The sequence below is a fragment of the Delphinus delphis genome, chromosome 8 (assembly GCF_949987515.2).
Source record: "Delphinus delphis chromosome 8, mDelDel1.2, whole genome shotgun sequence".
In the NCBI taxonomy this organism is placed as follows: domain Eukaryota; kingdom Metazoa; phylum Chordata; class Mammalia; order Artiodactyla; family Delphinidae; genus Delphinus; species Delphinus delphis.
Window position 1 is genome coordinate 30,580,505 of NC_082690.1, and position 26,260 is coordinate 30,606,764.

General features: G+C 38.1%; 1 protein-coding gene across 2 annotated transcripts in view; it reads left to right on the plus strand.

Annotated features, from left to right (window-relative positions):
- The window catches only part of PDGFD (platelet derived growth factor D), a 236,924-nt gene that overhangs the window by 149,382 nt on the left and 61,282 nt on the right, over nucleotides 1–26,260 (plus strand). The window contains exons 2-3 of one of the 2 annotated variants that reach the window (XM_060017194.1): nucleotides 12,295–12,499; nucleotides 15,584–15,764. In XM_060017194.1, the coding sequence (XP_059873177.1) occupies nucleotides 12,295–12,499; nucleotides 15,584–15,764 (386 nt within the window). The remainder of the gene's footprint in view (nucleotides 1–12,294; nucleotides 12,500–15,583; nucleotides 15,765–26,260) is intronic. The other variant, XM_060017196.1, reaches the window with a different exon arrangement.

The following is a 26,260-nucleotide window of genomic DNA, read 5'->3' on the forward strand; positions in this document are numbered from 1 at the left end:
AGCATTTTTAATAATCTCTAAAGGATAATATGTATTAAAATATTTACAAGTTCCTAATTTGACAGGCTGACTCCTTTATATACAGCAGGGGTCCCCAAGTCCCAGGCTGCGGACCTCTATCCTGGCCTCCGGCTGTTAGGAACTGGGCCACACAGCAGAGGTGAGCGGCAGGCAAGCGAGGCTTCATCTGCCGCCCCAAATTGCTCCCCATCGCTCACATTACCGCCTGAACCATTGCTTACATACCGCCTGAACCACCACCCAACCCCCCGTACATGGAAAAAACTTCTCTGAAACCGGTCCCTGGTGCCAAAAATGTTGGGGACCGCTGATGTACAGTATATATTTTCCAAACATATGATTATATCTTGTTTAACATAATTAAACATAGTTATTTACTATTTTTTTTTAATTGAAGTATAATTGACCTACAACACTATGTTAGTTCCTGGTGCACAACATAATGATCTGATATTCCTGTATATTACCAAGTGATCACCATGATCATTTTGTACTGTCTGTCAAGTCACCATACAAAGTCATTACAATGTTATTGATTATATTCCATGCTCTACATTTCTGCTTCATGATGCATTTACTTTGTAACTGTAAGTTTGTACCTCTTAATCTCCCCCAGGTATTTCACTCATTCCCCCTACCCCTTGCTGTTAAATTTTTGCTTTACAGTTATGGTTATAGAGAGTAAGAAGGGTAATCTTATTTGAGATGGGAAATGATCTCCTCTGAAGTATCATCTATCAGCTCATACAATTTCTTCATTCATTTATTTAGACCTGCGGCAAACACTTAAGTTATCTGCTAAATGTTAGGAACCGTGTATGGTGCTAGCACCAGAGAGAAGTTTGCCTATGGTGGTGACCAGCACCAGAATAAGTGGATGTATAAAGTATTGAAATGAGAAGGAGAAGAAGATCCACTGAATATTAACCTCATTTGTTCAGTTCTCCCCTCTTGATCCGCTTTACTGGTTACAGAAATCTGACTGTCTACTACTTAAAGTAGGTGATGCTATTAAAATAAGTCATGATGTCATAATAAAGAATACAATAAAATTTACCTCTGCTATATATAAGCAAGTGACTTTCTGTTTTGGAGTAAGTGGTAATAATGAGGACTAATGCATAAGGTTCCCTTGACTTTTAAATAGGCTAATAAACATTAAACACTTCTTGTAATGCCTGGGACATATTTAGTAAATACTAGCTTTTGTGAAGAATATTATTGTAACCTAACATTCATCAATATTCTGAAGAATATGTAAATGATGTGCTACATAACTTTAATATGCCCAGAGATTTCTTTGCTCCCAAACATGTAAACTACGCAATTTTCCTGTTACTTCCAAGCAAATATTCATTCAACAAGTATTTATCATATACCCACTGTGAATAAAATACTATTCAGAAATTTATAATCTTGTTGAACAAGCAAGAGAAAGCTAAACATAAAGTAACAAAGAGACATAGAATATGATTCAGTGTTAAAATCATTGATATAAGCAAGGGATGCCATTCTGTCTCTGTGTCTCTTGGCCTATACTAGACATTGTTAATCATTTCCATTTTTCCCCACTTAATATAGAAACAAGTTCAGAACCCTTTTTAGTACTGCAGGGGACTTCCCTGGTGGCGCACTGGTTGAGAGTCCACCTGCCGATGCAGGGGACACGGGTTCGTGCCCCAGTCTGGGAGGATCCCACATGCCGAGGAGTGGCTGGGCCCCTGAGCCATGGCCGCTGAGCCTGCGCGTCCGGAGCCTGTGCTCCGCAACGGGAGAGGCCCCAACAGTGAGAGGCCCACGTACCGCAAAAAAAAAAAAAAAAAAAAAAAAGATAGTACTGCAGGAGGCCATTACCTTTGAGTTTACCTACTGGGTAAACTATTTGCCATCTCTAACAAGACAAGTTTTAAAGAAAATCAAGAACTCTTACTCAAATATCTTTTCTGGCACCTCAGCACAATTTTTCTGCCCCTATAAAGTCTTCATCTATGAATCCTCTGTCCTTATTTTTCTCTCCAGACCATGTCTCCCACCATAATTGAAATGATTTATAGTAAAATAGCAATGAGATGCTATTTAGTGTATGGATAGATCACGCTGCCATTTGGAAAACAAGATGAGTCAAGCCATCACTTCAGTATGTGGGAAGCAAGTAAACCACTGCAGTGGCCACCAACACTGTTCATCAGTTTCCAGTTCTCCCTTTCTTCCAGTTACCCACTCTGCTAGAAGTAAAGGTCTGGCCATGTGATTAGCTTTGGCCAGTGAAACGTAAACAGAAGTATTTTAAAAACTGATGGGCAATTCTTCATCTTCTGATTTCCCTCTGCCATGACTGTTAATTTTACAATAACGATGCCTCATTAGCTCAGGTCCCAGAGTGAGAAAACAGGAGGCAGAGCCCCATCAACCCAAAGTGGACATGCAGTGTGAGTAGGAAATAAAATTTTATTATTAAAACCACTGAGACTTATGCCAGCATGATTTCACCTCTCATGACTAATACTACTCTATGACTGTGCGTAATTCAAGGGAAGAATCCATGGAGCAGCCTCACCAGACCAGGTAACAATATTGAAGAGACTTGATAGCATGAGATTTGATGAGGAACCAAAAAGTCTCATCTCATTCTAAAATGCTGTCCATTATAAAACCCAACATTGATTTACTAATAGCTTTTGTGGTGAAAAGAGATCCACATAGAATGTACAGAAAATTCTTTTTTAAAAAAAATAATAGCATGAATTTAGCCATTAAAGTAAAAGGCCACTTTTTATTATCTCAGTGAAAATCCAAGTACAAGGCTTTTTGAATTGTCTCAAAAGTCTTCAAATTACTTGGCCTTCAGCATTGACACATAGTTTCAAGGTAACATGACCTTTTTTGTAACCTCTGTGTGTGTGTGTGTGTGTGTGTGTGTGTGTGTGTGTGAGAGAGAGAGAGAGAGAGAGAGAGAGAGAGAGAGAGAGAGAGAGAGAGAGAGATCTTGATGTGCTTAGCTTAGCACTTTTAGGGCCCAAAAGAGTTTTAAAGAACATTGAAGAATACTGGGCATTCATATGCATTTTCTGTTTAATTAATTGTTCTATCATTTTTGATTGAAGTGAGTTACATATTAAACAACTATCTGGAAAGTCACTGGCTTTTGACATATAGATGTTTATCACCATCACAGTACATGAATTGTTTGCATTAATATCTAATAGCTTTGACAATTCTTTGATCTATTCTGAGATATGTAGTCATTTCTACTGCCTTTATTTTTTCTGTCTGAGGTGGGAAGGGAATTTGTTTCCTTGAATCTCAATGACAAATCAAAATTCAGCTTTATTTACTTGTATGCATCTTAGCTTTGGTCCTATAAAGCACTTGATTATTCTTTACAAGAGAATGAGGATGAGATACCATTCCTCCATTTTTTATTGTATTTATATTTATCACCTTTTTTCTTACTCATTGATATGCACAAAAACTATTTTTTATTTTAGTGCTGCATCATAGTGCAACTTTTTTTTTTTTTTTTTTTTTTTTTTTTTTTGTGGTATGCGGGCCTCTCACTGTTGTGGCCTCTCCCGTTGCGGAGCACAGGCTCCGGACGCGCAGGCTCAGCGGCCATGGCCCACGGGCCCAGCCGCTCCGCGGCATGTGGGATCTTCCCAGACCGGGGCACGAACCCGTGTCCCCTGCATCGGCAGGCAGACTCTCAACCACTGCGCCACCAGGGAAGCCCTCATAGTGCAACTTTTATAAAGGCATTTTAAATGCCAATAAGATATCCAAATATAAGCTATAATTCATCTCTACATATGGTGCTACTAGTGAAAATATCTGAGGTTGAAATCAGATAAACAGTTATCTCCTGAGCATTACTAGATTTGCACACACAAAAGCTGTGACAGCTGTGTCCCAATTTGCTCTACTTTCTAACAGCTGGACAGTCACTTTCAATAGTAATCATAGGGTATTTCTCCATTTTGAAATATTAATATGTGAAAAAAATGTTCTGGAATTCAGTGAAATCTGGTAATGAAAAATGACTGAATCTATAAATAGCACTAAAGCCATATAGGTTAATAATCATTTAAGTACAATTATAGATATACATAATTTGTTTATAGGTATATATGAGATATAACTAATATACATGTTAAATATGTTAATTTATATTTTAATAATAAATATAAATTTGTATGTATGTATGTGTGTGTATATATATATTATATATATATATATATATACCACAAATAATAAACCATGTGATTCTTATATTAACTCCCAGTTAGTTTTCTCTTAGGAATTGATGAGCCCTTTAGTCAGATGTGATTAACAAAATGTTTTGTCTTTGCCACACGAATCAAGTTTTTAAACATTAGGGTATTTCAGGGTCAGCTTCTGTTGCACACTGTTCAATTCCATGTCAGCTTTGTTGGACTGATTACATCTTCCAGAAACTTACCCTGTAAAATAATTTCAGAGAATTCTCACTCTTTGAGAATAATCAAAGTTCATACTTTAAGTAGCTTTCCTTGACAGTGTTTCTAAGAATGTTGGTTTTCCTATATTAAGTGTTTTCTAGAAAAAATACTAAATCTCCTGCTTTCTGGGAATGACTTTTCTTTCTGTTTTGCCTGTTACCTTCCTATATCTCTGAGCTATGTTGGCAGTGGGAAAAGCAGATATATTTGTCATTAGGGTTGTCTTGTTTTCTGGGTGTGTTAAATTGGTATGATTGAAAAGATATCGCTCTTCAGCAGCCTAATCTATAATACTCTCTGTCATGCTGTTCAACATTGCCCTTACCCATCTGCCACAGTTCCAAATGTTATTGTTTCATTTTTTTTCACATCCTTTACATGTAAACAACATCACAACACAAAGAGACTATAGTAGAAGAGAATTATCAGAGAATTAATTAATTTGAATTATCTTAATGTGATAAAATTTAGCATAGTTATTTTAGGGCAATCTTTATTTTCACTGATTTTAATTTTCTAAAACCTTAGACCAAAAATTATTTCCATTTTAATGTAATTTTATAATCACTTCTATAATCTACCTATAAAACACAAGTGGTCTTGAAGGAAAGAGTATAATTCCTCGCTGTTGTACAATAACAAGACAAATCCTTGTTCCTTAAAAGATCTAGTGAGGTGAGGAATAATAAATATCAATGTAGTGCTTTGGGCATTACTACATTCCTGGTGACTGTTACTGGAAAATGTTCAAAAGGACTTTACGATACTCTTTTTTGATGGACTCAGCTTTTTAAAGAAGAATAATTTTGAGCTCAGAGATTTATCAATTGATTACTCTCCAAAAATATCATCTCCAAATTGTTACTCTGAGGAAGTTTGTTTATAAAACATTAACACTTTGGTTTGTGCAAAAGGGAATTATAATTAAAAATAAAAAGGTATGTAACTGGCAAACAACCAACTCCCTCCTTCTCAAACCTTTATTAACAGAAAGGTTTTGTATTACTACTGAGTTCTTAGAAAAATCTCTGCTAGAGAATTCTAAATAAATGTCTGACGTTTAATCAGCTTTGCTCTTGAGTTGCTTAAAAGCAGAGTGAGCACAGGGAATGGTTGTTTTTAGAGAGCTGTTATAGGCTTTTGGAAGATTGGTTCTTGCCAGACCATGGGCCAGGTGTTAACCAAAAATTCCTTAATGAAAACTGGCCCGCTGGCAGTCCCAGGAGAAATTTAGTTCATTGATTGCAAGCTTCAGTCCTCAGGAAACACTGAGGAAAAAAATGTTGAAAATGCTTTCATGCTGATTTTTAAACTTAACATTGTTAACAAAATCTAATTTTCACCTTTAACAGTTCACAGGGTGAGACTCCAGCCCTGTGCTTTTTAAGTTAGGAGATAATTTATGCAAAATTATCTAATTAAATTCAGTTTAAACCTAATTGTATATTTTAGGATCTGTTCTACAAATTGACTTATTCATTTTAAAATTAGGGACTCCTGCCCTACTCTCCTTTATGTTCTCCATCTCTCCCTTGTTTCTTTTTCCCTCTTCAACAATACACTGCGTGATGTCTCGTCAATGAAGGTACTATTTTGCGTTCTAGGACACTTTTGTATAAGATGTCATTAGTTGAGGGAGAGTGCAAAGATTATTAGAGGTAGTTTAGTAATAATAATAATAGTGCATTAGGCAGTCACAGGCCTGAATCTTGATTAGTCTTGCTGAGCTTGCTATTCTTAATTAGACGGTTGCATAGGATGAGAACCTGGGGGATCTAGTCAGTCACCTGATTTCATATATTGCTGGATAGATCTGAGAGTAGATCCCAGCTATAGCAACAAACTCTCCTGCTTTAGTCCAGCATTGTTCTTCTCTTCTTTCTTGGTCACAGCTTTTTAAAGGGTAGTGTGGATTGACTCTGGTGAGCCTGGTAGTATAGGTTTTGATGGAAATAGTGCAGAAAAAGAGGCAGTTATTTTATAATTGATGTCTGAGCCAGATGGCAAGCAGGATCATTTCAATGGAACTCTTTCCAAAATAGTCCTTTAATGTTCATGCTAGATGTGTTCCCACAAACGTCAGGCACACCAGCTACATCAAAATTAAATTTCTTAGAAATAAAATATTTGGGTATTTTTCAACTTTATTTCTGATAAAGCTGCCTTTTATTTGTTATCTTACTTCAAAATGCCTTTCAGTGTTTAAGAACTCTGCATATGCATTATTTGCAGTAACGATTCATCTACGTATGTATTTAACAGATCTAGTTTGAAAGTCTCCATATGCCCAGACTGGTGAGGCTCTGGGGTTACGTTGGTAAACAAGACATAGTCCTTTCCCTCAAGACATGTAATATTCTGCATATAATTTTTTTTTACTTTCCTATGAAACTTTCAAAGAGATTATAAAGCATCTTTTAGTATCTTTTTTTTAATCCTTATACCTAACCAGCCTCAGAGAGAAGCCTCTACTTAAATTTTAAAAAAAGCAAAACATAGAATACGTTGTGTCTACACTAAAGGATTTATTTACATTCCTCCACAATGTGTTCACAAATTGATAGGCTAAGTGGCCAGTTACATGCCAGGGGCACATTTCTAGTTGATAAGAAAGTTTTTCATATATATGTTTGAACAACTTGTTGAAATATCCATTTGTGGGACTTCCCTGGTGGCGCAGTGGTTAAGAATCTGCCTGCCAATGCAGGGGACACGGGTTTGAGCCCTGGCCCGGGAAGATCCCACATGCCACGGAGCAATTAAGCCCTTGTGCCGCAACTACTGAGCCTGTGCTCTAGAGCCCGTGAGCCATAACTACTGCGCCCGCATGCCACAACTACTGAAGCCTGTGTGCCTAGAGCCAGTGCTTCGCAACAAGAGAAGCCACCGCAGTGAGAAACTCGTGCACCACAACGAAGAGAGCCCCTGTTCGCTGCAACTAGAGAAAGCCCGCACGCAGCAACGAAGACCCAATGCAGCCAAAACATACATAAATTTAAACAAAATTTTAAAAAAAGAAATATCCATTTGTACTCTTATTTTAGATGACAGCAATGACAGCATACAACTATATATACTACCATTGTTAGATGGGAAAAGTGTCTGTTTAGCCCGCTGAAGATTTTGGATTTCAGGTTCCCTTGTCTCATCATTGCCTCACTCATGTCTGTTAGTCACAGTCAAACCACTGGCAGTTCTGTCTTCTTGAAAGAAAATTGTTGAGTTGTCATGTCATTTAGACCTGAAAAAAATCTTAAGTGTCATGTTAGCCCAGCCCCCTAAACTATTAGCTTAGGAAATAGAAGCCAGAAAGATGACATGGTGTGTCTGATGCTGTTCTTTGTTGTAGTGGGGAAAGTCACCAGAACTAGAACATGATGGAGCTGAATTCAAGACTCCACTCTTCCATATACCACCCTTCCATTCTTTTGACTTACAGCAAATCACTTTAACTTCTGTGTGTTGGTTTCATTACCTGTTAAAGTAATATAAAAAAAATTTACAAGAAAAAAGCAGAATGAAAGCAATGATAATTACTGCAATGATATTTACTTTTTGTCAACTTATATTTACGATAGACTTACAAAATTGGATGCTTGTAAACTATATTGCACCCCACAAAAATTAAGTGGTCATATTGTGGTTGTTTAGCAACAGAAGTGGTACTGTTTGGTTTATATGACACTCAACCTACATTCTGGGCAAACATTGTTCCTATGATGTATGGTGTAATCATGAAACAGCCATTTTACAAATGAAATGTTATAATAAATCCCTTTGCAGGTTAGGCATTTCCTGACACAATGACCGTTCTTTGCTTTTGGCTTTTAGCTGCAGTACATTGGGTTTGTGACTATCAGTCATGCTGCTGGCTCCTGGATGTCTTATGGAGACAGTGGGACAAATGAGTATTTCTGTACTGTTCCTCTGAATTTGTGTGAGGTGGCACAGTCTGCAGAGATATCATTATTTGCTCCTATGGAATCATTGATGAAATATTTTAACCCTTACTTCTAATAACTCAGCATTTAGCCTTTGGATCTTATGTTGTCATAGATAATATTATGATCTGAGAAGAAGAAATAAAAGTACTACCATTATTTGTGATTTCGTTTCTCCTTGCACATAATTTGTGACGATGATTACCAAACGCATCTATTAGGGCCAGGAATGATCCATGAAATGGGGGAAGTTAGATAAGGGGTCAAAGACACTAAGGTATGTAGCTCTTACCCTAGGTCACTGTGTATCAAAAATGATGCCCCAGAGAAGGTTTCAAGGTCAAAGACAGGAAAGTGAATCCAAGATAGATCATCAGTCAGGGAGGTAAGAAGAAAAATCAGATGTGAGGTATGGAGTCAAAGCAAGGCAGTGAAGGAGCCAGGGAAATCAAGAATAAGAAGCAGAAGAGTAGAAGGTATGAGGTGGTCAGTGGTTCTCATACCTTTGGGAGCATCAGAATCACCTGGAGAGCTTATTAAAACAGTAGTGCTGGGCTCCACCTCCAGCATTTCTGCTTCAGTAGGTCTGGGATGGGTCCTGATAATTTACATTTCTAACAAGCTCCCAGGTGATGAAGCTGGTCTGGGGACCACACTTTGAGAACAACAGTTGTTCTAGATGAATTCCAGAGTAAGTAATAGTGCCTGCAGTGACTCCATGAGCTCCCGGGATACTTGGTTGGGCGAGCTGAGTTTGCTTAAAGGTTTAGGGACAGAATAGACAAAACATTTTGGCTTTTTTCCTTTCATTTTAATTCGCTTTTTAAAAAACATCCAATGCATAACTCAAAGTTATGAGGATGTGAACCTCCTTCTGTATTAAAATATAAAATAAGAACTTATATTCTTGCCATTTAAACATAAATCAAAATTATTCCCTCTATGAAAAATGACATACTTCATATTTTTATAGTTGAACAACTAGTACAGTGTTCTGGTTAAGAGTGTGTGTGCTGAAGATAGACTGTCTAGGGTCAGATACTGACTTCACCACCTGTTTTGTGCCCTGAGGTCATAAGTTTCTTAAACTCTCTGAGCCTCCTTTGTGAAGTGGGGATATTACTAATTGCATAGAGTTGTTGTGAAGATTAAATGAAATAATTTAAACAACTTATTGGAATGCCTGGCACACAGTTATTGCTCCATAAATGTCAGTTACTATTGGAACACCAAAGTAAATGCCTTCATTCAGGAATGTGACTTTGTATATAACACTTGGTAACTATCTCAGGTTTAACCTGATAGTTTGCTCTCTGTATCTATAATTCATTACAACTCTTCTGCTAAGAATAGTCCTGAATTTGGCATGAAGTTATAAATTATATATAAACAATGTGATTCAGAAGTCAAAGTGGATTACAGATAGCAAAGAATCTCAAATTGCCTCTAGCAAATTTCAGACTAAGAAGGAAAAATACCTTCTCTTACACAGAAGTTAAGAGCATTAGCTCTGGGACCAGAGCACCGTGACATGACTGCAGAGCCAGTGCTCTGATCTCCTAGTCGAGATGCAGGGAGTGGGGACATCAGCTCCTCCAGCCACCTTTGCTCTTCCTAAGACTGTCTCCCACACAAAGGCTAGCTGGGCAAGCACAACACATTAAACACTGAATTAGCCAAAAAAAAAAAAAAAAAAAAAAGTTGAAATTCTCATACATACCAGAACATTTGTAAAAGGGAGAGAAGCCTTTGCATTTCACATTCTGATTCCTTGTTCACTCTCCTCTTATTTTGGAAGCTTTAACAACCACCCTCTGCAACCCAACCTTTCAGTGGTTTCCACCAGCAATTTAGGTCTCCCTGACTAACCTCCTTGAATTATAGGCTTCGGAGTAAACTCTCTGCAGGAGGACGTAAATAGACTGTGGCTGGAGTTCTGCTTACAGAGGGGCCTAAAAAGCCAAAATCTCAAGTGCAAAGAACTCTGGACATTGGGAGATAGGAAAAATAGGTCCACTGTATGGTGCAATTCTGAAGCAAACTACCTAGAGTTAGGTCAGATTTCATAGCTTAACAGCCTAGTCCCTACAAGACTGTACTTCAGTCACCCGCTGAAAATTGTGAGGTACCCAGGTTACCCATACTCTTTACCAACTGGCTATAAATTCAGGGTTGCTTATAAGCCCCTCGAGTTTGATAATTTGCTAGGACAACTTATAGAACTCAAGAAAGCACTATAGTTACAATTACAGTTTTACTATAAAGGGTACAAATCAGGACCAGCCAAATAAGGACACTTGTAGAGTGAGGACATGTCTCCCTCCTAGCACATCAGTGTGTTTCACGGACCAGGAAGCTTACCCAAGACTCAGTGACAAGAGTTTTTATAAGGGTTTCATTCTGTCGATGTGATTGATTGAATTGATGGCAACAGGCTAGGGCTCCAAGGCCTCTTACCTCCAGGGAGGTTGGGAAGTCAGGCTGATATCAGAGCTCAAAGCCACATGATTGGTCTTTCTATTATAGCCAGTCCCCATTCTTGAAACTATTTAAGGGCCCACAGAGAATCACCTCATTAGCATAAAATCAGGTATGGCCCCAGGGGCCTACCATGAATAACAAAGACACTTGCATCACTTGGGAAATTTTAAGGGTTTAGAAGTTCCCTTTTAGGAACCCAGGACAAAGATCAGACAAGTTCTTTATTATACAGCATATGGAAAATAGAATTAGAATTGGAACTATTTTAAGTCACCAAAAATGAGAGCCAAAAAATTATGATTTTTATGATGGAGAAACAACTGGAAAATGTCATTTGATTATAAAATAAGTGGTCATTAAACATCATTAGATTCTTTTGTTTTTCACCCAGTTGTTCATTCATTCAACAATATTTATTATCTCCTGGGCTAATCATTGAAGATATACTGTTACATTGTCAATGAAAAAAAAAATATTTGTACAGTTGACCCTTGAACAAAGTGAGGTTTAGGGGTGCCAATACCCCACACAGTCAAAAATCCACATATAACTTTTGACTTTCCCGAAACTTAACTACTAATAGTTTACTGTTGACCAGAAGACTTACTGTTAAATAAACAGTTGATTAACACATATTTTGTATGTCATATGTATTATATACTGTATTCTACAATAAAGTGAACTAGAAAAAAGAAAATGTTGTTAAGAAAATCATAAGGAAGAGAAAATACATTTATAGTACATATATGTATTTATTGAAGAAAATCCACGGACCCAGACAGTTCAAACCCGTGTTGCTCAAGGGTCAGCTGTATTACATGGAAAAGAGGAAGGATGAACTATTTGAAATTATTTGCTCAATTTTAATTCCAATTGTAATGAGCCTGAGTTCTGAGATAATCATTAATTTTGCTTGTCAAAAATGATGTTAAGGGCTTCCCTGGTGGTGCAGTGATTGAGAGTCCGCCTGCCGATGCAGGGGACGCGGGTTCGTGCCCCGGTCCGGGAAGATCCCACATGGCCGCTGAGCCTGCGCGTCCGGAGCCTGTGCTCCGCAACGGGAGAGGCCACAGCAGTGAGAGGTGGTGTACCGCAAAAAAAAAAAAAAAAAAAAAAAAAAAAAAATGATGTTAAGAGAGCTCCCAAAGTACAAAATATTAGGCATCAAGTCCAGATTTATGAAGAATTTGGGGAGGTAGGGGATAACAGAAAAAATATGGATGTTGTTTGTTTAACCACAAGGCTGCCATTTGGCCTTATGTTTTTAAACAAAATCAAGAAGTACTTTGAAATGTGATGTGTTTTAAACTGTTCTTTTTTTGCTTTCCTGTAATTGGAGCAACATACTAATTTCTACAAGTTGTGACTACTAACAGAGAGCAATCACCTCACAGACTTGTACCGAAGAGATGAAACCATCCAGGTGACAGGACACGGCCATGTGCAGAGTCCCCGCTTCCCAAACAGCTACCCCAGGAACCTGCTTCTGACCTGGCGGCTCCATTCCCAGGAGAAAACAAGGATACAGCTAGCCTTTGACAATCAGTTTGGATTAGAGGAAGCGGAAAATGATATCTGTAGGTAAGTGGGAAATAAAATCCATTTTAGGGTAAAATTTCAAAGTAGAACAAAAAGACAGATTTAAAACATCACATCAGACTTCTCTTTTGGGCCCTCCAGACCTATCAAGATACTCGACTTCTTTTTCAAAAAGCCTTTATGTCAGTCCTAATGGACAAAATAAATTGGAGCTCAGACTGCCTCTGCAGAAAGCCTGGTAACCTGGCATGACTCACAGAAACTCACTCCTGCAATTGTCAGAGCCAGGCTGTGTGACTCCCAGAGAAGGGGGGAATCTGGGGGCTCCTATCTTGGCCAGGCCTAGAACAACCCACTTTGTGAGCAGGTAGCTGCATCCAATATCCTGGCTCACCTGCGCCATGTCACAGGGCTCTGGTGCAAGCCTGCCAGGGCTTAAGGAGTGTATTCCCCTGCTGGGCTCCAGGAACTGACCCAGCACTGGGAGATGATGATGGCACGGACCCTGTCAGGTCCTTACCTGAAATCGTAATTTTAAGGCCTCAGATATGTGTAACAAGGAAGAGAAGGCCACCTCCCAGGATCAATGTGCTCCTCAGAGGTCTGTTTCTTCCTGTAGTTTCTGGGTCAGCAGAAGATGAAAGCTGCCCCTGATAATCTACTCCCTTCTTAACATGTTTATCAGAGAAAGCCCTGGCTGTTGTTCTCTGAATTGTCAGCTCACAGCATCTTATTCACTTAATTAGCATGTGTAAGATGCAGAGGATTTTCTTTTTCCTTTCTGTACTTTACTGCACGAACTTGTTCTGCATTGCCAATGAACTACTACTAAACTGCTAAATTCTTTCAGCAGGTTTATTTTACTTTGAATAATAAAAATCAGGTACTTCAAATTTGGCTGTCCTTTATTGAATGTCTATTATGCTGACAGCTCTTATTATGTTGCTGTTTTTTCAAGAATAACAGCAGTGACTGTTATTTTCTAGGACCATAGAGGGTAATGTATGCCAGAAAGCAGAGATGAATACATGCAGGAAGAGCCAGTTAATATTTACAAAGAGAATAGCTAGAGGAGACCTTGTGTCTTTTCAGCCTTGAAAGGGAGAACTCATTTTCTGTGCTCAAAAAAAAAAAAAAAGACCTTGGAAACAAATGAAAAGCTACTATTATGGAGATATATGTATACTTATAGCTGATTCACTTTGTTGTACAGCGGAAACTAACACAACATTGTAAAGCAATTATACTCCAATAAAGATATTAAAAAAAAAGATTATTAAAGGTGATGTCATTGAAGAGACACTGGTCTCCACTGCAGAGCAGGATTTTGATCTCGTAGTGATTGAGCCATTTTGGTGTCCTGACCTTAAAACTAGGAGAGGAAGTTAGGATGGTTTCTTTTCCAGACCCTTCATCAAATCAAGTTGCTCCTAAAAATTTATGGAGGGAGGTAGAGAAGTAAGAGGTAAAGGGGAGAGGAAGCAGGGAAAGAGGCAAATCAGAGACCTGCCTCAGGACCCTCCCTGAACCAAAATGGTGCTCTTTTGACTTCAGACCCAGAGTAAAAATTGTGCTGATGTCATGTTTTTTTAAAAAACAAAAGTGACCTCTTGCATTATTAACAAAGTTTCAAGTATATTCTTGCTTTGTGCAATAAATATGATTCACATATATTGTATATAAAATGAAATGCAATTGATTTCCTCCCATTTGTTCCAAACCTCCTTGATGTTTACACTGTAATATTTTATTGCTTTAATAGCGATTCTTTCTTAGTGCTTTTCACTTTTCAACACCGTATATTAAGTAGTTAATTTACATAGCACCCAAGAGATATTCAGCTGGTAAAATTACATAAACCTTCTTATTTTGCTCATTAGGAAACTGAGGCAAAGGACATAAAGGCCTCACAAATCACTGTCAATGAAATTTAGTAACCATTTTATTATGCTCGCCGCCTCCTTAGATCACCCTGCCTGATCCAATGAGAGCTCTGAGGTGCGTGGGTAAGACCAGTAAAGTTGTATTGGATTTTCTTCATATTCAGACGTGTTGGTTCTCATGCTGATTCCTTTTGGCAGTCGTGACAGGAAAATATAAAATGGATATGAGACTTCTGCCACTGTTCACCTTGAATGCTCACCCTGAGTGCTTGTTTGCATTGTTACTTTAGCATCTGAAGTCATTTGAGGAGAGGTAGATTGGAGGAGTGAGATACTGATGCCCAGAACTGAAAGGCACAGAGTTCAGCTCTCAAGCAGAATGTTTTAAGATCTTGGGTGTCTGAAAATAGAATAAATGATCCCTAGAAGATGTCAGCTTTGTCACTGAAGTTTTCCTATTATGTGATGAAAAAGTGAGACGCTGTGGAGGGATTCTGAGGATCAAACGACTCTGTGGAATATCTAAAATGCCTCTCCTGTCTTCTTCAATCCCGGGATTCTGTGTTTCTCTGACTGGTGCCAGTGGTGAACCCATGGTCTTACCCTCATTTGCACATAGCCCAGATATTTCCAATATTGGCTACTGCACATCCTTCCTCAAAGTCATGTGTTTCCATTATGATAAATGTCATAGTTTATGATATCCTTCCAAACGACAATTTCAAAAAAGAGAAAATAGTCTTTTATTTTACCATTTATTTTCTACAATGAGAGTGCTGATTTTATGTGCTGTATAGGTATAGATCATTTCCTTTCTTAAGGAAACACTGGATGTGGTAAATTAATTCAAAGTGGGAATTTGTTTAAAAACTTGATATAGTAAATATTTGGGTATATAATTAGAGCTACATATCCTAAAATATGACAATAGATTATACTTGTTAGTTTTTCCAGGAAAACCTTATGAGGCAGATGCTCAGAAAGTAGCCCATTTTGATTTTTGACGATTTAGGAAGAGTTATGGCTAAAAGTGTGTAAGGGTGTTTCCTCAGAATAGATTGTTGAAGTTTGAATTTGAGAAACCTAATCCAAAAACTAGTTTTCCTTCTAAAATATCTGTAGGTTATAATTTTCATTTCAGATGATAGGTCACGAGAAATCACATATGTTAGTTTCAATTTCTCAGTGAAAGTATGAATTTCAAAGTCTTCTTTAATCAAAGTTTATGTCAAATTGGTACTAGGTATGATTTTGTGGAAGTTGAAGATATATCTGAAACCAGCACCGTTATTAGAGGACGATGGTGTGGACACAAAGAAGTTCCTCCAAGGATAACATCAAGAACAAACCAGATTAAAATAACATTCAAGTCTGATGACTACTTTGTGGCTAAACCTGGATTCAAGATTTATTATTCTGTTGTGGTAAGTAGCTTAACTACCCTATGATTAAAAGCAGACACTGGTTACATGAAGTATAGAGATCGTTTTCTGTGATTAAATTAAATGGTGTGAAAGTGAATGAACTGTGTTAATTGTCTATGGTATGCTTTGTCCCTGCCTTGTGGCCAAAATGTTAAAGTCTTCTTTAGTGAGAAATGCCATTTTAGCTCTATTAAGTCAATGCTTGGGCCCATGTATTTTGAAAGAAAGCATATTGAATAGAAAAAGTAGAATAGTTTATGGTAAAGCATATACCATATTGCCTTTGATTCAACTGGAGCAAAATAAATATACAGCCAAATAGAAGGTAAGTGAGAATTGAACCTCTTGGTTTAAAAAATTGTCTACGTAACTCTAATCACAGAAGAGTCCCAATGATTTTAGTTTAAATTATGACTCAAATTTGGGAAGGGCCTATGTTATCATCATAGAGCCTCAGGGTTAGCAAGTATCTTAAAAATTGGAAGGTATAATTCAGGACCCAAGGTTTGATTTTTGTTTACTACACCCATGCTTATTTGTGGTCTCACCTCTACTTAAACACCTCAGCAGCCATTTCCAACTTTATATGGTTCTAACTATTAGAAGATCTTCAACCTCGTATTGCGGCATAATCTACCTTGTAGTTAAGTCTAGTTGTTGGGTCACACATGGTCGTGGGTCTTCTTTACTCAGTCATTCATTAGTAGAACAATATAAAGTTCCTTCTTATTGACAAATATTCTGATAGGTGTAGTAGATACAAAGGCAAGCAAGAAGACAGTGTTCTTGAACCTCCTGGAGCTGATAGTCTGGTGGAAATGACAATTAGAAGCCATAACAACTGAGAATGTTAATAAGATGGAAGTACTGGGTGTTACAGATGAAGCTCAGGGGGATATTGGGATAATTTTGCCTATACTTTACATTTAGGATACATTAAATATCCCTGAATCCTTCAGTTGTTCATAGCATATTGCCTTTTGCTCTCCTGGCAACATCTTTAACTCTTATTCAGTTTATTGCTATCCCTTTTCAAAGTGTGGATGCCGAAACAGAACACAGTACTACAAATGGAGCCAATTTGGGTGTTTTTTTTTTCCTCTTATGAATTAAATTTAGAGTAGGAAAAATCTTGTTTTTTTTAATCTAATGTGGTTTCTTTTCTCTCTTTTTTTTTTTTTTTTTTTTGCGTTATGATGAGTGGTTAAACACAAAGTGAATTCTACATTAGAATACTATAAATGAAAAAATAGCATGTGGTGATACTGGTTCCAGTTTTAATTTGAAAATAATCCATCAAGCATGATATACATTATTGCACACTCATGCAGTGCTGCTCAGCATTAAAGTGGAAGTGTGAACCTTTGGTTTCTACATTTCTTTGCTTTTAATGTGTTCAGTGATGCATCTGTTCTCAATTGTTCATGGACAAAGCAGGCTCAGCATGTTGGAATGGTGATGTGTCAGAATGGCTTAATGAAGGATCTTTTTTCCCCTTAACATATCAAGGCCTGTTAGTGCTCATGTGTATACTTTTTGTGAAGCTTTGGTTATGACTAAGTTAAATGGTCCATAAGTCAGTTAGAAACATCTTAACTCTAATACCATATCTTTAAGGCAAAATAACTCCTTTTTGTAGAAAAAGGCAGTGCAGGTGTGGATTTAGGGAAGAATGAATATTTTTGTTTGAGGTGCTTTGGGTTACAGTGCAGGCTCATCACGCATTTCCTAGCCAATGTTAAGTGGAATATTGGACAGCCTTTGTAGTATGGATGTAAACTGTTCAGCATGACTCCACTCACTTACTTGTTCACCTCCACCAGTACATTCAATTGTGTTTTTAGAAATGATGGTAGTCAAAACTTTTTTGTTATACAGCCTCTTGGTCTGCATTCATTGCAAATAGCTCCAGGCTCTCTTTCCACTCCTAATTGGCTTCTGGCACTAAATATGATCAATTAGGGCCAAAGTGCTTTGGTGGCTGAATTCCAAGAGGTAGAGTGAGCTTAACCTTCAGGTGTATATAAACTCTAGATCTGTGTGGCTTTTTGATAAACTCTTGCATTTGATTCTTATTCAACGGGGATCATTTATGCCTTGACCAATGTTTTGGAAAGGTCATTTTATTCATGTTTAAATTTTTCTTGGAGAAACTTTAAAGCAGAGTTTATGAACTCAAATGCTACAGAGCCCAGACTTAAAATTCATAGTGAGCCAGATATAAAATTAGAGAGACACAGTGGGATTAAAAATGGCAAATCCTGATGTATATAAGTCAAATCATTATGCTGTACACCTTATACAGTGCCATATGTCAATTATATCTCATAAAACTGGAAAAAACGGCAAGCCTTCTTTAAGTGTATTTAAATAATGATTTTTTAAATGTTGTACAGGCCCACAAAGCCTGTAGAGTTTGGAGGCAGCTGTTTTGCAATCCCTCCTTTAAGGAATGGCAGGTGCTGGGGAAATTTGAGCAATAGTTTCCGAGCAATCACAGTGCTCTTGGAAAATGACAAGTAGCTATTTGGATAGGTAAAGACCACCCCCCTTCTCATCTCTATCTTTCTATCTCTCAGCCTTCCATCAAACATTTCTCTTCTTCCTACCTTAGTGACTCTCCAGTTGTACAAGGGCCTCCCCTGAGGCTGTAAGGTATAGGTGCCCAGGACCATAAAAGCCCATTACACTGGAATCACATCTACATGGTTCATGCTTATGACGTTTTTGGAATACCAAGTCTAGTGTACATTTTTAGTCAATTTTTCACTCCAGCAAAGTGTGGGAGACTGACTAATTGTTAACATCCTGATCACTTATTTTTGGTTAGCAATTATTCTTATATTACAATTTTGTTTGGTGTGCTTGGAATTCAATTGTCTACCTTTTTTTTACAGCATCTATCACAGTCTTTCCTAGGGCAAGTCAGCACAGCCATAGGGGACCAGAGCTTTGCTGTAAAGCACACTTTGGATCAAAGGAAATTTCCCCAGTTACTAATGGTGTGATATAGAATGGGTCTCTTACCTTTTGGTTTTACATCCATAAAAAGGGGATAATAATTGGAGTTGGTGTGAGATTTTAAATTAATAGCAAATACTTATCATAGCACCTAGGATATAGTGGAAGTGCTCAATAAATAATGGTGATAATGATCCTACCTTTACCATCACAAATTGTGTGTGTGTGCGTGTGTATGTATGTATGTATATATATATATATATATATATATATATATATGTATTCCCTCTAGATAAATGGTAATGAACTATTTGAGGGTAGGACAAACATCCTGTGTGTATTCCACACAGTGCCTTATACATGGCTAGACAGTGTGTTTGTTGAATTGACTCTTCCTGAGAAAATATGATTCAATTTCATATTTCAATTTTTTGCTCTCCTACTCAGCTTTCTTTCCTAATTTCACTCAGCTGAGGAAGATAGATACCATCAGAGGGCATAATGAAGCAGAATGGATAATGTTATCAAATTGTTATCAAGATGTGTTTTTCTAAATAAATTAAGCTCTCCCATCTCAAATCTAGTTTATTGGGCAATGAATGGATGGATTGGATTGTTAGGAATCTTTTTTGGAAGACCATTAAGTAGTTTATTGGAAAGGTGTCCAGTTACAAGGCTCCCAATGGATGGTGTGCAAAGAAGTCAGCAAGCATGGGAATATGAATTTCAGCTCTGCTGCTCACTGGCTACAGGCTCAGTTTTCTCATCTGTAAGATGATGATAACACTGCCTGACACACAATTAACTAGTTGTAGGATTAAATTAGATAATTTTGTAAGCCACCCTGCCTGGAATTTAGTAAATTATTCAAATATCTGCTGCTCTTACTGTTATTATTATCACTGGCATAATAATTAATATATAATCAGGTGATAAATGAACTTGGCAGTCCTGTACAAACAGCCCAGCTGTCAGTGTTTGTGTGCATACACATATACACACACGTCTGACCATAATTCACCTCCTTCATCCAAGGTAGAAGCATTTTATTGTATATTGTGACAAACATTTAAAAAGCCTTTTACTTGTGTGTGTGTTTAATGGAAAATACATTTTTTAATTCAAAAATTCAAAAATTACTTATAAATTTTTTATTGAAATATATTGATAAATGATTTACAATATTGTGTTAAAATAAAAAATTAAATTATTTGAAAGCTATTCCCAAACTTTTTTGTTTTACTAACAAACTCTAGTTTATTTCATAAGTTGAATTTACTAATACCCATTCTAAACACTTTCTAAAATAAAAAAGCAATTGTATCACCAATTTTTTAACTGTGTATCTCTGCAGTTTGAATTAACTTCAAGTGGCACAGTTAAGATTGCCATTGAGATTAAAACTCCACATGAATCATGGCTTTGCATTATAAATAATTTTTTTAAATAGAGGAAGAAAGGGAAGAGGATGGAAAAGAAGATAAGGATGCAAAGAGAAGGGAGGAATAAAACCAGTGAGTTAATAAATAAGATTCTCAGTTATAACAACTTTCACAGATTCTAATTTTGCTCACCTAAAACTTAACCAGTTGGTGAAACAAAAACAAAATAATGGTGGACAATTCATTATTATTCCCCTAAACTAATTCTCAAACAAAGCTAGAGAGTAAAGGACTTCATTCACTTTCTCTACAAAATGTGGAAATTCCATCTTTATTTGCATAGTCAGATAAAAATTGTTGAAGGTTTTGAATATCCATGGGTATTCTGACCACTTCAGCCAGGACTGTATATAGAGCCAAGGATAGTCAAGGTGAGGGTGGTAATCACAAAGCAGATTCTGTTTACCTCAGCTTCTACATTTTGGTATATCCTTCTGGAGGTTTGGTGATATGAGAGCTGTGGTATTATTTATTAAATGCCTACTGTGTGCTAGACCAAGCTCAGTCTAGGGTCCTGGAGATACAGCTATGAGGAGGATAGGCAGATCTCTGTCCTCATGATCTCATATGGTAGCAGAAGGAAGCAAACAATAAACATTTAAGTAAATAGGGAAGTAAGTACATACATACAAAGATAATTTTTTTGAAGTTCAATAAAAGCTAGAAAGAAGATAAAAGAGAACAGTGTGACGGAGAGTGACTGGAAAGGGATCCACTCCAATCAGAGAGTCAAGGAATATCTGTAGGTGTAAAATTTGAATTGATACCCAAAAAAGGAGCGGGAAACACCATGGGAAGCTATGGGAGAAGTGCTTTAAGGAAAAGAACAGCAAATGCTAAGCCCTGAAACAGAAAAGAGAAGACATCTTTGACAGTAATGACTCTTTTGGTGTCTTGGGATTCAGGCTACTGGAAGGAGGCAAACATAAGAGAGGGAAGTAGAAGAGTAGCTCATTGCTCTCTCAGCTAAGCATGAGAAAGAAGTTTTCTTATCCTCATCTCAGCCCATCTATTTTGGATGTTTCTCAAATCTTTCAGTACTTAGACCAGGTAAGGTAGCTAAAACCAGAGGGTGAGCTAGGGGCAGATACTAAGAGAGTGTCAACAAGATAACAAACAAAGTGTGGGGCAGAAAGAAAACAAGGGGCATGGTCCAGGTCAGACAGGAGGATAGCATATGCATACTCCAAAAGCCCTAAGTAAATGTCATAGCAGTAGACTGCCAAGTTGGCAAGCCCAGGAGCTTCAATGGATATTGGTTGAAGCATTCATTCTTAAGGCCAGAGTCTCATTATTGCAGCATTTTATAGGCAAGGCTAGATAAGTGTTCTTATTTAAAACTTTACAAACGTTCTAAAATTTCACCAATTACAGAGATCATTTTGATGAACTAGGAGTCTCACTGGGAAGGTTAAGTGAATCAGTTATTTTAATCAGATTACCTTCCTAAAACCTGAATACATAATGAGAACTTTGATAGAGTTCTTGAGAGAGTAAAGAGCAAAATGTAATATAGTCCTAGAGCAAAGAATAATTTGACAAAGAATATGGCTAGGGTGCTTTCCTGGTGGCGCAGTGGTTGAGAGTCTGCCTGCCGATGCAGGGGACACGGGTTCGTGCCCCGGCCCGGGAAGATCCCACATGCGGCAGAGCGGCTGGGCCCGTGAGCCGTGGCCGCTGAGCCTGCATGTCCGGAGCCTGTTGCTCCGGAACGGGAGAGGCCACAACAGTGAGAGGCCCGCGTACCGGAAAAAAAAAGAATATGGCTAGGTCCAGAAGCAAATGATAGGGTTGAGGAGAATAAAGGGGAAGTGGGCTCTCGCAGGTGGGGGTGGGTAGCGGAGATGAGGAGGTAGGTAAAAATAGGATTAAGGGAGCAGGAGGCGACAAGACAGTGAGATGGAATGAAATCCCATGATAATATGTTCCCCTGTGGAATTCAGGGCATTTTTGCTAGTTATGTATTCGTTTTAATGCATTATTCAACAGACTTTTTACTGGACACCTATTATGTTTCATGCACTTTGATAAATACTGGATATAGAGTAGTGAACAAAACGAGACAAGGTTCCTGCCCTCATAGAACTTGCAATTTGGTAGGCAAAGTCCTGATGATGATGATGATGATGATAAATATATTATAAAATAATAATAGTCATAAATAATAGCACCTAACCCTTTGGGTTATTGTGAGAATTAAATATATGGGGAATGTATGTGAAGTGTTTAATTCAGCACACAGCATATTGTAAATAATCAATCTGCTGCTATTAAACCATGTATTTTGCCTGAAGACTGGTTGTAAGAACAATATAGAATCTTAGAGGTCCAGTGCCTAGGTCAACCCTCTTATTTTATAAGTGAGGCAGCAGACTCAGGTTGGGTAACTTTACCAGTGAAACAGTGAACACAGGTTGTGAGTTTGTCTGTGGTCACAGAGCTCACACATGTGTTATCCAATGAGATACGAAAGATGGGGACCCTCTCCAAAGAAAAATAAATATATCTAATTTTTGCATAAAATACCAGGGAAACCCACTGAATCTCATCTGTGATGTCCCTTAGATGCAGTTAAGAACCCCACACATATTGCCTCTGCATGTTCTCTGACTTTGGGAATGTTTTCTTCCATGTTGGCTAATCCTTTCCAATGTAAGCAATGTTTGAAATAGTACTTTACTACTGTAGTTAATTTTCCTCATAAAACCCATGTGCTAATCACGTGAGCAGATGACTCCCCAGGTGCTGAGTAAACACATTTCCAACTTTGAGAGGGATGCTGTTTAATGGCACTTGGACAGTCCAGTATCCTGTTTATCTAGTATTACATTATATGGACTTGCCACAAGTAAACTTTTATCCTTGAGAACCAGAAAGATGCAGTGATATTAAATAACTGGGCCTCTTTATACACATACCACTTGCTCTCTATAACTGTGCTTTTTGATGTACTAATATTTTGGTAGATGAAGAAAGTGAGAAAGATGAAGAAGGAAAAAGCTATTCGACTATATTAGAAAGTGGCTTGCGTATTAAAGATATGCCTAAAACAGCAGTATTTCTTTCTTAAAAAGCTATGGAGAAGTGAACCTCAGTAAAAAATATCTCTGCTTAATGTTCACTTATAAATTCAACAGATACTTCTGAGAACTTACTTTGGATAATAAAAAGAAAATGATATTCCTGTGACGGAGAAAGGCACACAATTATAAAGCACTGTGAATTACAGTGATGAAATGTGCATGGAATATTCTGAGCACACAAGGAGGAGGAACACATAAGGGATGCTGTGTTCCTCACAAAGATGGGGCTTGCTTGTGTAAGGAAAGATAAAAAAGTATTTTTTTCCTCTACCCTCCTAGGTTCTGTCTCGAACTCTGCAGCTTAGACTGGCAAAAAACAGGTTAAGGAGAGAAAAGCACACAGATCATTAACACATGCATATCATACACATGGGAGCACTCAGTGATGAGTAACTCAGAGTGGTGGTTGGAACTTGGGCTTATATAACATTTTAACCAAAGGACAACACATTTTTAGAGAAGTGACAAGACAAAGGAAAAGAACTTTTAAGTTTCTAGGGCAGCCAATTGTGGGAAGGTAAATATATGGGAGAATAAATGGAAGCGAAGGACTAGTGAGTAAAGTTTGTTATGTGGATTCCTCTGGTGCCTCTCTAGGCTGATAAGGGTTCAGAGTTGTCTCTGGTGAGGGGATGGGGGACAACCTTTGCAAATTTATGTGCTTCTAGGCATGTAGCGGGAGGACAGAGAACTTTTCCTGAGCCTGCTTCTTTTCAATTGCCTTCAGCTCAAAATAATTCTTATGCGAAAGTGGCATATTTTGGGGTGGCATATTCCACTACCATTCACTGGACTGGGTCATGGAGGGAATAGCACCCCGAGAAGGGAGTGTTGCCTAAACAAAGGCACAAAGTCAGAAAAGCAAGGCATTTCGGAATATTCTGATGAATTAATCCAAAGTGTTGCAGGTTGAGGGTGCTAACCACTTACTATCCTTTCTTTATTCTTGCCAGTAGGAAAGAGATACAAGAAGCCAAAAGATGATCAAAGTAGCAACTTTATTAATATTGGTCCATGAAATGCCAAATCTCAGGACTTTCTTGTAAAACTAGAGTAGAGAATTTGGCTGTGACCCAAAGCCAAAGTATGGTTGTCCCAGTACTGTGATGCAAATTCAGAACAAAGGATTCTTTTCAAGGGGTCTAGGGGATACACTTACATGCCCCTTGCACTGCATAGAAGGTCACAAATAGTCACAAACAGGTGGGAGAGCTGTTGAGGACAGGATGGCCAACTCCAATCTCAGCTGTGCTTAGCAGATGGACCCAGGGAGTGGGGAAGAGCTGAGACCCTTCCCAATGGTTGGTGTCAGAAGCAGGCAACCCAAGAGAGACATGGGGAAAGGGGATGGGGATGAGGAATGGAGAGAAGATGGAAGAAGTGATAAAGGGAAGAAATTCATGAAGGGAAAAAAAAATGTCTGTTGATATCTCCATATCTGAGGGCTGAGGCAGGAATATGGAAAAAAAGTGTTTCTCCTCCAGAAGAGCAAAGAAAGATCTTTGTGCCCCTGAAGAATCCAAGACCACAGTGATTTTTATGCTTTTTTCAGTCAGTCATCTTTGGTTACAGTCCTTGGGGAGTCAATACTACCCACCTCTGGTCCTAAGGAGAGCTAGGTGACCCACTCCATCTACATAAGGATCAGCCATTCTGCCTGGGAAATTGAAGATCCCTGGAACTTTGGGAAAACTCTAGTCTTCTCTCCCAGGTGAACGAAGGAATGAGAAATCAATCATACAGACAGGACTCATCTAGCCTTGAAAATAACTCTAATGTTCCCTTTATCAGTGGGAGCGTGACAAATTAAGGCTGACCCCCATTCAACATTGCTTCTTTCACCTGTGAGAAAATTGAGCTACATAGTCAAAATGACTCTTCCCTTATTTCGAAATTGAAAATAAGAGCCAGACAGGAAAAAAAAAAAAATTAAAAAGAGAGATTGAAAAGGCATGAAAAAAGAGAGATACATGCATAAATAATCAGGTTGCTTCTTGGCTGGGCCTTGCTAACCACTTCCTGATTGGTCTCCTATCTCCTGTCTCCCTACTTTTGGTCTCTCCTGCACATGGTTGCCAGCTGAAGTAGAGCTGTAATCAAATCATTTTCCAGCTGAAAACTTGTGAATGATTTTCAGTTTCCTGTGGAGTAATGTGTAGATGCCTCACTTGGGTACTGAGAGCCTTCCATGTTCTGATCCCGCTAATATTCTAGCTTCAGTTCTCCCATCTCCCTCCACAGATTGTTCAGTCCAGGCCAACAGCATTATGCCCTGATGGCCCAACTACTTCATGATTTTCCCCCTCTTATCTCTGACAGTTAACTTTTGGATGTATATTTCCTCAAGAATCCAAGCCCTCCTCCCTCTGTCAAAGACATACTCATGTCAAATATACCACTTGTTCTTAGCTCCTCAAGCACAAATGCTCTTTCCCTTTGTCAGGCACCCACATTGCTATTATCGACATTTGTTTTTTCAAAGAAAAAGTAATGTATACATATACCAGACATTTTTGAAAATACATAGAAAAGTAAAAAAAACACCCATAGCTCCCATCATTCAAGTACAACCACTATGAATATTTTGGACCATTCTTTCCAGCCATTTTTTAACCCATGGAAACCTATTTATAGGTCTCACTGTCTCCATTAGCGTGAAAGCTCCATGAGGGTTGGGAGTGCCTTATTCCTAAGGTCTATCACAGGGCATTGTGTACTAAGTAGGTCTTAACATTAACTGAGCTGAACCAACAAGTAAGTATTCATTGAGTACCTGTAATGCATCTGACAGTTTGGAGTAAAAGCAATATATAAAAGCAATCCCCAGTGAGGTATAAAGAGACCGTTGACTATGTTTTTCTAGACTTAGGATCAGCAAGACTTTCTCCCTCTCACTCTAATGTTACAGTCATATCAACATACCAGTGGCCCTCAGTTGCTTTGGTCACTGGGCATTGGAAGGGGTGGGGGTGAGAGTGGAGGAGTGGGGGCCATTGTCGGGGTCAAATGT